This window comes from Haliotis rubra, unplaced genomic scaffold (assembly GCF_003918875.1).
Source record: "Haliotis rubra isolate DU_JTF1 unplaced genomic scaffold, ASM391887v1 Scf643, whole genome shotgun sequence".
Classification (NCBI taxonomy): Eukaryota; Metazoa; Mollusca; class Gastropoda; order Lepetellida; family Haliotidae; genus Haliotis; species Haliotis rubra.
In genome coordinates this window covers 377,255-391,400 of record NW_025767350.1, presented here as the reverse complement: position 1 = coordinate 391,400, position 14,146 = coordinate 377,255, and the positions used below count along the sequence as shown (strand labels likewise).

The window sequence follows — 14,146 nt, the reverse complement described above, 5'->3', positions numbered from 1 at the left end:
CATCACACCTCAAGCAATAGTTTCCTTAAAGTAGTCATATCTTACAAACACAATAATGTATCGGCGTATTGTAAATGTTAATTCAAAACACATGCGTGTTCGCCATCATCCCCGTTAAACTGAATTACACCTTCAACAGGTAAACACCAGGAGTTTGTTTTGATTTAAATGCTTCTGAAATACAACAATATGCCAAACAAGAACATTATCTGCCAGAGAAAAACATAAAATGACAAACAAGAACACCATTTGCTAAACATGAATCTGGTCTGCCAAACTAGAACATTATCTGCCATAGAAAAACACAATATGCCAAAGATACATCATCTGCCAAACAAGAACGCAATATGTTCAACAAGAACATAATAATGACAAACACGAGCACGATTTGCCAAAGATAAACATCATCTGCCAAACAAGAACACAATATGTCCAACAAGAACATAATAATGACAAACACGAGCACGATTTGCCAAAGATAAACATCATCTGCCAAACAAGAACACAATATCTCCAACAAGAACATAATAATGACAAACAGCAACACAGTTTGCCAAACAAGAACACAATACATCAAACACGAACATGATCATAGTGTCTTTTGCATTCAACAAAACGTTTTTCTCATTGCGTCAGCAAAAAACATCACAAATAATAGTCATTTTTCAAAAGTTTCATGACAGACCTGTGGAGGATATCCTTAGTCTGCAGTTCAGACATACACCGACACAGAAGAATATGTTCAAAAGTTAACACGGTTGCCATTTGCTGTTCAGTATGGTGAAACATGTATGCCTGAAATATGGATTCATTCGTGATGCAATTATGTCAAATGGGAGTGGTATATGCACATACCTTACCCTACTGATATATGGTTTTGTTACATTAGTTGAAATTAAAACCTGGTAAGCTGGAGGATTGCAGAATAAGCTAGCATAGATCCCTTTCCATTTGTGTCCGTTCTGGACACTTTTGAGTGAGTGATGTTTCAGCAGTGTTCCCGTAATATCACGGCTGGGGGCACCAGAAATGGGCTCTACGCATTGCAACCATGAGGAGAATCGAACCCGGGTCTACAGCGTGACAAGTAAACGCTTTAACCACTAGGCTACCTAACTGTCACAGACACTTTTGAAGCTGTGTTACACACTGAACTCTAATTATGTTCCGTATTGGTTAATCATTTCAGTCACCTGTGTTCAGGCAGCTGACTTCACGGGGTGCCGCTGTTCTTTATTTTAACAAACGTGTTCTGTAAATCCTTCTTAACTGCTGGGACGTCCATTAAAATGACGAGTATAAATGGTATCAATATTAGACTCAAGGCGGAATACCCTATGCTTTGGGACGATGGTCTAGAGTCTGGAGCACTTATCCGTTTACGAACGGTTTTCGACAGATTTTTCGTTTCAACTGTAAGTTCTTCAACAATGGATGCTAGAAGAACCGATAGTTCTTCTTCACCAAGTTCCGTCAGGTTATATGTACGACATATTGTGGTCTGTTCTAACACAGGACCAGGGTCCACAGATTGAAGATCTGATGACAAAATCGACGAAGCCGATTCAGGGGAGATAACACTTGTGGATGCTGACGTCATCAAAGCTGATGCGCAGGAGCAAGACGTTTGTTCTTGAAGAACCGTCGTTGGTTCAGGGCAAGAAGACGTAACGGTCAGCTGGACTGGACTCACGCTCGGACAGGCGACCACTGACGTCACAAGCACCGTCGACGTCAATTCTGTGATGAGAGTCTCAGTGCTGACCATACAAGGACTCACTGATGATGGAGTTGATGGAGGAAGAAGGCAAGTGCTCAGGATTTCAGTAGCTGTTTGGGTTTGTGTCACTGTAGCCTGTATTGATGTTACGTCCGTCACTGTGACGTAACTTACTGGTTGAGAGACTGTGATGACGTTAGGAGAACATTCAAGCGTTTTCGTGCTGGTGTAGACATAACTCGCCGCGCTCGATGGACACAAATTTCCTAAGGCGACGCTGGTCTCAGAAGAAACGTTCTCGGAACCTGAAACTTTTAGAACAGAAGTTAATGGGCAGGTTTAGAGACAAACAGATGGATAGGGGCATTGCCAGGTTAGTTTTGGTTTGATGGTTGTTAAACACCGCACTCAGCAATATTCCAGCTATAAGGCATCGATCTGTAAACAGTCTATCCAGACTATCCAGTGATAAACAACACGAGCATCGATCTACGCAGTTGGGATATGATGACATGTGACAACCATGCCAGGGCCTGACCACCCGATCCCGTTAGTCGTCTCTCACGACAAACATGGGATGCTGAAGACCAGTTTTAACCTTAAAGTAGAAGCGAATGAAAGAACACAAAATGCACATATTGGACGGCTGAATTCAAAATAAGATTTCCCTTAATCGTCATACTGGACCTTTCTTTCAGCATTAACTTAAAATATCAATTTAAAGTAATACAACTTGAACGTTCTTACAGAAGATTTGTCTTCAATATACAGCAATTCCTCATATTCCTAAATGCCCTATCAGTTTACTGCTATCTCCATGAACCAATTTAACATGTGTTCTGACAAACGCGGAAAGGTACTTCAAAATCTATCTTCACATTGTTGTATTACTGGAAACACTGTGACATCAACCAAGTCAACTGTTAATGTTTAGACAACATAGGGTTTACCGTGAACTTCCATCCGTCCATGCACCCAGACCCGCCTACCCACCCTATTCACCCATCAACACACCAAGTCACCTATCCATCCATCCACCCATCCATTCACCCATCCAACCATACACACAGATCCACCCATGTTCCATTCATCCATCCGTCCGTCCATCAACCGCACCATCCACATCCAACCATCCACCCGTCCATCCATCCTTCCATCTAATGGCGAAAATACAGGAAATTTAAAACCTGATGGTGTCGTTTCAATGGTATTGAGAAATTTATAATTACCATTATTTGGCGTGCACCCCTTAGGAATTTTAGGGGTTGAATCGGTTGAATCGTCATATCCGTTTGTGTCGCTTTCATTTCGGGAAGCTGGAAGTAGACATTAGAAAACCTTTTATTGGAAGAACCGTGTTCATGTCTATTTATGGTGCGAACTATCACAATCATGTACATCTTGCTTTTCCTCCGGATAAGAATTTCACTTGGAATGCCATCATTGGTTCTTGGGCATTCAATTGTCCAGTTTCAGTTTGGCATTGTATCCCGCCTTTGGTTTAAGCTTGCTGGAACAGTGATGTGACTTCAAATATTCCCACCAATGTCTGCGTTACAACTTAGTTATCAGTGCAAAAAAAGCCGGTTAGGTAGCCAAATGGTAGAAGCGTTTGCTAGTACGTCGAATGCTCAAGTTCGAATCCTCACATTGAACATCCTCAACATGTGAACCATTTCGGTTGTCACCTGTTATATGGTAGTGCTATGCATTGTGGAACAATGTTTTAAATGTATTACATTGTTTCTGTTGACATTCAGTAAGTAGTTGTGTACTATATTTAGATATTTAGAGAGTTCTGGAAGGTACTACAAGTCTCTACAATCATATGGGCCTTTCCAGCATAGGTTTACCCAGCATATTTTGGAAAGTTCCAGAACTGTTACATTATATAGTATGACCAGAAATTATTGAGAATTTTAGGAATATGGATGATTTAGAGAAGAGGAAGTTGATTTTAGAGTATTATAACAAGGACATCAGATCAGCTTAAAGTGATTTCAAGTAGAACAGGCATCCCTTTGTCCACTGTTTAACGTGTTTTGAAAAATATTGCAAATGGATATGACATTGAGCACCAGGGAGGCGCAGGTAGGCCCAGAAAAATTGACTGTTGGTGACAGGAGGCGGCTTGGTATTCTTGTTTCTAAAAACAAACGAAGGAGTTTAGAAAACTTAGGCTGGATATGATTGATAGAGGAACTGTGGCTGTCTGTAAGGAGACAATTAGAACTGAGCTGCATGCAATGGGTTGGCAGAAAAGTCGAGGAATTCCGTCACCGATCATGAAACCTGAACAAAAGGAGCGAAGGTTGAACTGGTGCTTACAGCATAGAAATTTTAACTGGGACAATGTGATTTTCTCAGATGAAAGTTCTGTGTGGCTGTTTCCTAATACACTGAAATTCTGGACCAAACAAACTGAAAAACCTTTGTATCAGCGCCCAAAGTACAGTCAAAAATTTAACGTGTTGGGTGGCATATCTGTGTTAGGGGCAACGCCTCTCTGTGTATTTGAAGGGAATATGAACAGTGAGCGGTACACAGATAATCTCGAGGGACATTTGGGGCGGTGGGGTAGCCAAGTGGTTAAAGCGTTGGCTCGTCACGCCGAAGACCCGGGTTCGAATCCCCACATGGGTACAATGTGTGAAGCCCATTTCTGGTATCCCCCGCCGTGATGTTGCTGGAATATTGCTAAAAGCGGCGCAAAACCAAACCCCAGTCAGTCAGTCAGTCAGTCGAGGGACATTTACTTCCATCTGCTCACGTGTTCTATGGAAATTTTTGGATTTTCTAGCAGGACAACGACCCAAAACATCGTTCAAAGCATTCACAGGCCTGGTTTCGGACCCAAAATATGACATTATTAGATTGGCCAAGCTATAGCCCTGACCTAAATCCAATAGAAAATGATCGGGGACTTAAGAAGGGAAGTGTCAATAAGAAAAATCTGACAAATATTGCTGAAATGAAAGAAAAGGTGGTCCGATATTGGAACAGCATGGACCACGACTTTCTAACTTCTTTGATCAGAAGTATGCCCCGCCGCATTGAAGCTTGCATTGTTGCCCATGGTGACTTGACAAAATACTAACTGTTCACCTGTCTTTGAATCTGGAGTTACGTTCTGCTAATATTCATATTTAATACGTGAGTAATGAGTGAAAAAAATTAAAAGAAATTACAATCTTAAATTCTCAACAGTTTCTGGTGTATGTAAGGGGCGCGCTTTTGCCTCAGTCATCGCATATTAGATTCAAAATTACAAGAACACCAACTGTTGTTCTTTGATCACGTTTCAGCATAATTTGGAAACTTGACCACTGTTGGAGTGTTAATGGACTTCATTGATGTGTCTATTAACCAGAATTTTAAAGTTCAACGGAAAATCGCCAATTCTCTGAGTAAGAATAGAGGGCTGAGTGACTCTGAGATGTATGCATACAGTCTAAAAGACTCGAGATAACTCTTTCTGTCCTGTGAATCAAAATACAACTTTTCATAAAATAGTTTTCTTGTTCTTCCGTGATCTGTTTTTCACCTGTAAGTATTTCATCACTATGTTTTGGAAATCAAGAAATTCACTTTCTTTACCATTTCTTCCTGTCATATTTACAAAAAAGAATTTATTTGCCTAGAATTGTCATAATGCTATGCCAAAACATGGGGTTACTTATCGTTAATTTCAAGTATTTTGTGTTGTCATCATAATTCCAGTTGCTTTCATAATTCTCTTTGCATAATAAGGATCTTTTGAAATTCTACCATCCTCTGCCACTGGTTATACTGAGAGCATTTAAAAATTCCAAAGCAAAGACACAATGATCATACTTATAACCTGCAAATATGTCACAATCAAAAGTGAGATTTCGATATCAGAAATAAATAAAGAATCGCTTGTTGTCTTGGAAGTTTCCTCAGCCAAGTAAATGTTTTACTATCATAGTGCAATTCCCTTCAAATGTACAAATCCAATTTTCCATATTTTCCAAAAGATACATCTTGGGCAGAGGGATTGTTTACACTTTGATAATGCTGGAATATTGTTAGAAACGGCAGAAAACCAAACTCATTCACTAACTATCCTCTCCAAGGATGAGTGAATGAGTGAGTTTAGTTTTACGCCGCACTCAGCAATATTCCAGCTATGTGGCGGCGGTCTGTAAAAAATCGAGTCTGGACCAGACAAACCAGTGACCATCAGTATGAGAATCGATCTACGCAATTGGGAAACGATGACGTGTCAACCAAGTCAGCGAACCTGACCATCTGATCCCGTTAGTCGCCTCTTACGACAAGCATGGGTTACTGAAGGTTCGTTCTAACCCGGATCTTCACGGGTCCTCCAAGGACTTGAAGCTGTGTTGTGTCCTCATTTGTCTCCATCTTCCATTACAAATCCGGAATCTGATGCATCAGCTATTAATGATGTTCTTATTTTCCTATTAATGACTGTACCGCCTCCGTGGTGTAGTGGTTAGAGCTTCCACCCGGAGAGCGGAAGGTCGCGGGTTCGATCTCGGGCCGCGGCATACCCTAAAACGTTAAAATATGGTACTTGTTGGTACCTGTCTTGCGCTCGGCATTAGTGGGTACTTAAGGACTGGTCGGCTCGGAGTCAGTATAATGTGTCTGAGTGGGGTATTCATGCTTGACTGCGGCATGGTATCTCAGTGAGCTGGCACTATAAAACCAGTTTAAGTGTGGTCTAGAACAAGCAGCCACACATACACACGCATGCACTTCGTCATATGAGCGACATATTCTTAAGTACGACGTTAAACCCAATTTCACCTCACCTCGTCTATTAAAGACTCACCTGAAAAGCAGTTTTTCCTATACATCAGGTTCGAACCAACTCTCAGCATGACACAGAGGTTGGTTTGGTAGTTGCCTACCATGTAGCATCCGGGCACGGTTTTGCAGACATTCTGACAGGTTGCTGATGTGGCGTTGCTATGGGTTACTACAGCAGCACTCGTCCCCACACTGACGTAGGGACAGTCGCCTGGAAGGGAAAGCACAATCATTTCTCACACACTCATGTGAGATATAACTAGTATTCAACATAAAAGTAAGGTCAAATTTGTTTCTTTTCTCACCCAAAATGAGAATTTTAAGCAAAGAACCCCCAAAACAAAACAAACAAACAACAACAACCCCCCAACCCCCAAACAACAACAAAACCCCAAAACAACAAAAACCAAAACCAAAACCAAAACAAAACAATACAACATTCAACAAACAAACAACAGACAAAACAAACAATAACAAAAACAAAACAAAACAAAACAAAACAGCAAAAACCCATCGAAAACAAAAAACAACCAACAAAGCAAAAACCAACAAACAAAAAAACCCAAACAACAATACAACAAAGAAACAAGCCAGCATGTTAAATAAAAAAAGATTTGATAGTAAAAACACGTTCCAGCAGTACGTATTTTCAGAATAGCAATGGATACGTGGAGATTAATCTTCAGAAACCCATGTAGACAAAACTTTCGAATCACCCCCTAAGATTAAAAACATCCGTGCGAACGCAGCCCTTCTATAATGTGCAGCATAAGGCTTGTAGCATTGAACTCAGTGTTAATGAACATGTCAATTTGTTGTTTATGCTTTGATAGATAACAGCCACGCTGCCAGTGACTGTCTCTAAGAGTGCAAAATCATGGCACAATTGCTAAAATGTGTGAAGTCAAATAGAACATGTCAAATAAGGACATATTGTTGTAAACAGTGCCATTAAATATATATCAAACTTCCACATTTACAAATGAACATTCCTGCTTGACAACGGTACAAGAATCTGTATAGAAACTTGCCACTCACGAAATAAAAGAAGTTGTTATCCATAACGTTTGTCAATTCTGTACTTCCCAACTTCTAAAATGCCACTCACACAAGTCGTTTGATCACGCTCCACAGTTCAAACATCAAAATAGCATGCACGAAGATATTGTGAATTGTGAATTCCGATCGTTAGGTTGAGGACACGGCCTGGCGATTTCGTATTGAAACATGCATTATTCAATTTCAAATTTAAGTTTTTTTTATTGAACTTTGTATAACACATGGTTACTTTTCCTCATCGGCATATTTTAATACCATTCTGAAGAATACGACAGGAATCCACCTTCCATATCTGTACATTATGAAACGTGTCTCTATAAATATACTTTTAGAATCTGAGTCTCGTTACTTTGTTTATATCCATGTAAGGAGCGGTGGGGTAGCCAAGTGGTTAAAGCCTTGGCTCGTCACGCCGAGGATCCGGGTTCGATTCCCCACATGGGCACAATGTGTTAAGCCCATTTCTGGTGTCCCCCGCCGTGATATTGCTGGAATATTGCTAAAAGCGGCGTAAAACTAAACTCAGTCAGTCATACAAGGGGCGGTTGGATAGCACATAGGTTAAAACGTTCGCCCGTAACAAGGAAAACCAGGTACACTGGAACAATGGGTTACAAAGTGGTAAACCATTTCGGTTGTCCCCCTGCGGAATAGGTCTGAAAGCGGTTCATTACCAGACTGAGTTTAGTCTTAAGCCGGTTTTAGCAATATTCCAGCAATATCACGGTGGAGAACATCGGAAATGGACTTCACACATTGTACCCATGTGGGGAATCGAACCTAGTTCTTCGGCGTCACGAGCGACCACTAGACTACCCAACTTCTACCCATCTAATGTCATGATACATAAATATACAAGCACTGAAACGTGATCGAGTTCCAGGATGGTTATCTATTAACATGGTATTGACAGTCATCTATCTAAAGCTTTGGTTCATACATATACAACGTTCTTATGCAAATCATTTATATCGCCTGCCCACGCAAGATCTTACCTGATTTTCGCTCGCATATAAACGTCAACTTATTTTCACAATCGTGTGTCTCTAAAAGAAAGTCATCTTTTGAACTCTGTAGCATCTTTTGGCCGGGTCGTAAATGGCATTATTTGCATCCCTGAAGACCTCAGTGACACTGAATGTGGAGTTGAAGACGCTGCAATCTTTGTCATCAAAGACCAAAGTGACATCGTCATGCCAATGTAGGCTTGTCCATGCGTGATTCCAACTAAAACCAAGTTAAAATTAATGATTTTTAAAGTGAGTGAGTTGGGTTTCACGCCGCCTTTAGTTGGTTGCTTTTTGTTTATCAGTGTTACAGTGTTACAGTGTTACAGCGGTTGTATTCAGTGTACAAAATACGTCCAATATTCTGCCTTGAAGCTATGATCGTAAGTGATTCTTTTCTCCAAGTCCAGCGTTTGTTTGTTTGCACTCAGCAATATTCCAGCTATATGGTTATATTTCGGCGGTCTGAAAATAATAGAGCCTGGGCCAGACAATCCAGTGATCAACAGCATGAGCATAGATCTACGCAATTGGGATACGATGGCATGTGTTAACCAAACCTGACCACCCGCTCCCGTTAGTCGCCTCTTACGACAAGCATGGGCTACTGAAGACAAATTCTAACCCGAGTCTTTCGAAGAAGTGCTTTCATCCACATGGCATCAACAAGAAACATTTTTTTGATTGCAAACAATACTATTATGAAACAAAAACGTAAAAAATATTCTGATTTTTTAATACACTGTCCAAAGAATAGGTATAGGAAATGCGATATTTATCTACTCATTTTTGGGGTTCATAAATGATTAATGAAAAGTAAACTCTATTGTACCATCTGAACGTTTTGGTTACAGAGTACAAAGTGTGTCGAACAAGGTTACTGTCACGTTTAGTGTAACATGAATCCCGTGCAATATACAAAACTGGCGAAATTTGTGTTTAAAACAAGTAAAATAGTTACAAAGGAAACGTTTTTTAACCTAAAATAGCCTAAACGCTATGGTATGAATGAGGGAGTGATAGGGTTTAGTTTGACGCCGCTTTTAGCAATATTCTAGCAATGTCAACTGATAACATCATGTTTGTTACTGATGACATCATTTTGTTGCTGATGACATCACGTTTGTTACTGATGACATCACTAGCAATATTCTAGCAATGTCACTGATGACATCATGTTTGTCACTGATGACATCATTTTGTTGCTGATGACATCACGTTTGTCAGTGATGACATCACTAGCAATATTCTAGCAATGTCACTGATGACATCATGTTTGTCACTGATGGCATCATTTTGTTGCTGATGACATCACGTTTGTCACTGATGACATCATGTTTGTTACTGATGACATCACGTTTGTTACTGATGACATCATTTTGTTGCTGATGACATCGCGTTTGTTACTGATGACATCACTTTTGTTACTGATGACATCACTAGCAATATTCTAGTAATGTCACTGATGACATCATGTTTGTCACTGATGACATCAATTTTGTTGCTGATGACATCACGTTTGTCACTGATGACATCACGTTTGTTACTAATGACATCACGTTTGTCACTGATGGCATCACTAGCAATATTCCAGCAATATCATGGCGAGTGACTCCAGAAATGGGCTTCACACATTGTACCCATGCGGGAAATCGAACCCGGATCTTCGTAGTAACGAGCGAACGCTTTAACCACTAGGCTACCTCATCGCCCGGCGGGGCGGTGGGGTAGCCTAGTGGTTAAAGCGTTGGCTCGTCACGCCGAAGACCCGGGTTCGATTTCCCACATGGGCACAATGTGTTAAGCCCATTTCTGGTGTCCCCCGCCGTGATATTGCTGGAATATTGCTAAAAGCGGCGTAAAACTAAACTCAGTCAGTCAGTCATCGCCCCGCTGTATATGAGTATGGACTATTTCATAATTTAATGTCTCATATGATCTATTTTTAATATGGTCATAAAAGGAGTGAATGAGTGAGTGAGTTTAGTTTTACGCCGCACGCAGCAATATTCCAGCTATATGGCGGCGGTCTGTAAATAATCGAGTCTGGAACAGACAATCCAGTGATCAATAGCATGAGCATCGATTTGCGCAATTGGGAACCGATGACATGTGTCAACCAAGTCAGAGAACCTGACCACCCGATCCCGTTAGTCGCCTCTTACGACAAGCATTGTTTACTGAGGACCAATCCTAACCCGGACCTTCATGAGTCGATTATAAAACGAACCTGATATGCCAGATGTTAGCACTGGCTGCTTGTTCCTGGGCCATTTGAAATAACCTTGGTGTGTCCAATCGGGCAAGGTATCCCCCAATGTCGCTGCATACTTTTCGTGCTGTATTCCAAGACTGAGTTTCAGTGTAGAATATATATTCGGTCATTCCGTTCACAGTATTTGCTGGAACATATAAAAATATAATTGCAAATTACAAAAAAATACATAAAAAAACTCACCATCAGAAACTAAAATTCTCACGTCATGAATTTACAAATCATAGTTGTTGCTGCTCTTAATATCAGTCACTGGGTTGCTTGATGAGACATGAGCATTTACAAGCCGGAGTTCTATAGCTAAAACAACAAACACGTTTAAACAGGCAGAAAAACAAATAACAAAGACAAGCTGTAAGAAACCACAAAAGTTGAGTTAGTTCTGAAAAAATCACGTCTGTTAAAAACATTTTAAAAAAACAATATCAGATTCGACTATTGCGCCTTAATAACTAAAGGGTAGATATTGCCAGTTACAAACAAACTAGACTGTGGACATTGTTAGCCATCAGAGAAACAGATTAATCGTTATGGAGTGGTTCCAATCTGTTGGCACAGTTACCTTTATGGCGCTTGACTTATTGATAAGCGAACATAAGATAGAACAGGATAATAAACTAGCCAAGGCTAAAGATCGTTTCGGCTACAAGTCAATAACTTGCAGGGGTCCTCAGCACATCGATGGTTCTGGACAATACCTTTAAGAAAGGGTACAGCATGTACTACTACGGCTAAACAAACCTCGATCAATCTCGCCCGAGCCATGCTGGGTGGCGTTCGATCATTGGTCTCTTGACATCAAGAACATCACAGTCGACATGGTGTGATGAAGCCGGTATTGTTTGGAAAACCAATGACAATGCCATGAGGTTCAATGGTCGTTTGACATCAGCACTAAAATGATGAATTCCAACCTTGCAGGCTCTATCAATACATGGTGTTACTACCTTTGTCAGTGAAATTCATTTTTGTAAACCTCTGATGAAAAAAATATCGTAAATATAAATGAGAAAATGCTTTCTCCACCCTTAAGAAAACTCTTGATATTGTATGGCTTACACTGAATCATGAGTGTTTATGAATCACTGTCGAATATTGATGATTACAGGTATGCGCGAAGGTTTTCCAGCCCCTCCGGTGGCTACTTAAAACATACAGTAGCAAGTCAATTCTGTACCTAAAAACAGGAAATCATTTTTGTCATAGATTCGTCAAAGTTGGCAATGTCTTCCACATGTGTGTCATAAAATGTTTAAAGCTTTGCTGCGTCCAGGAATGTTGAAACCATTATCGAACAAATTTTCCATTTTATGCAAGGCTTGTGTTATCGATGTGATCCGACCAATAAACGTGGCTTCATGCAACTGAGGTCGCTCAGCAGGAACTGCTTTTAGGATCCATAAATCAATGCGATAAATCATTCTAAAAAAAAACTATTGACTAAGTTTACTAATATATCAGACAAAGGTTTCCCAGTGTGACGCCTAACCATGGCTACAAACATTCCTGAAACGCCATTTGCACTATATAATGTATAATATGTCGGGTGATGCACTCAAACATTGTATTCATGCGCGATTTCTGAAGCTGCTTCAGTGAGTAAAATTACATCTTAAAAATTCATTACCCTAATGATAATGCAGTTATTACCCCAGTGTGTTTCCACATCGTAATAATATAACGTCCACGACCTGTTTGGTGAGCTCCTAAAATCAAACTGACACGCCATGAGATAAGACTGATACTGTTTATCAAATATAAATCAGACTCCTTCACTTAGAAATCCACAACCATGATCGCTCATGGACGGAAAATTGTTGCTCGGTCGACGCTTACCAACTAGCCCATCTCTGGTTAAATGTCCTCAGCAATGGCGTCACTAGTATGACTCATTTTAAATCACTTGCCTGACATGTACTGTTCGTACCTATGCAAACCATTAGAGACCTGGAAATAAGTGTATATTTCACACGATTCGAAATGACGTATATGGAACGCTATAACTATGTGAGTGAGCCAGTGAGTTTAGTTTTACGCCGCACTCAGCAATATTCCAGCTATATGGTGGCGGTCTATAAAATAATCGAGTCTGAACCAGACGATCCAGTGATCAATAGCATGAGCATCGATCTGCGCAAATGGGTACCGATGACATGTGTCAACCAGGTCAGCGAGTCTGATCACCCGATCCCGCACGTCGCCTCTTACGACAAGCATGGGTTACTGAAGATCAATATTCTAAGACGGACCTTCACGGGTCTTATCACTATGTTGTGGAGTTAAAGGAAGACTTTGTTCCAGGCCACGTCAAGATTTCACCTTGTCATGTCACTGCGTTTTTTCCAGGTGTACAATTGACGTTCCTTTGCATGTATTTGAGACGTTTGGGCAGGATACATTAACCTTTCTCTTAAGGCCTTGCATGGGCACAATTTTGAGATATTTATAAACACATGTACAATGTCATTGGACTGATTATTAATGGGTTAAAACACGCCTCCACTCAAAAGTGCATCTAGTTTTGCAAACATTTTCGTCGATTATAACTGATACATGATCGGAAATTAAATTATTAACATGATTAGTACTCTTTTGTATACTTTCCACAAACTTGGTTTCCAAATTACAACTTTTAGTATTGTCATACATACTCTTTTGAAATACTCTTCATTCATAATTAATATAGTCCTTTCTATATCGACGTGTTCAGAAATGTTTTTCTTTATAATTACACTTTCGGAAGGTGCGGGTTTGACGTTTGTGTATTGTCTTAAATCGATACATTGGCAGTATACCGTTTTAATAGCCAATGGAAAACATTTTAAAATGGCATTTAGTTTTCATGAAATACATTTCACGGATGATGAAATTATAATAAAATTACATCTTAAAATTCATTACCCTAATGATAATGCAGTTATTACCCCAGTGTGTTTCCACATCGTAATAATATAACGTCCACGACCTGTTTGGTGAGCTCCTAAAATCAAACTGACACGCCATGAGATAAGACTGATACTGTTTATCAAATATAAATCAGACTCCTTCACTTAGAAATCCACAACCATGATCGCTCATGGACGGAAAATTGTTGCTCGGTCGACGCTTACCAACTAGCCCATCTCTGGTTAAATGTCCTCAGCAATGGCGTCACTAGTATGACTCATTTTAAATCACTTGCCTGACATGTACTGTTCGTACCTATGCAAACCATTAGAGACCTGGAAATAAGTGTATATTTCACACGATTCGAAATGACGTATATGGAACGCTATAACTATGTGA

The 14,146-nt window shown here is 40.1% G+C and overlaps 1 protein-coding gene across 1 annotated transcript in view; it reads right to left on the bottom strand.

Annotated features, from left to right (window-relative positions):
- Positions 1 to 296: 296 nt before the first annotated feature.
- LOC124256920 overlaps positions 297 to 14,146 on the bottom strand; it is a 31,038-nt gene continuing 17,188 nt past the window's right edge. Inside the window, exons 2-6 of the mRNA XM_046690892.1 lie at positions 10,817 to 10,988; positions 8,575 to 8,806; positions 6,543 to 6,731; positions 2,950 to 3,036; positions 297 to 2,031 (exon numbers count right to left, since the gene is read on the bottom strand). Of these exons, the coding sequence (XP_046546848.1) occupies positions 1,214 to 2,031; positions 2,950 to 3,036; positions 6,543 to 6,731; positions 8,575 to 8,659 (1,179 nt within the window). The 5' untranslated portion in view covers positions 8,660 to 8,806; positions 10,817 to 10,988 and the 3' untranslated portion in view covers positions 297 to 1,213. The remainder of the gene's footprint in view (positions 2,032 to 2,949; positions 3,037 to 6,542; positions 6,732 to 8,574; positions 8,807 to 10,816; positions 10,989 to 14,146) is intronic.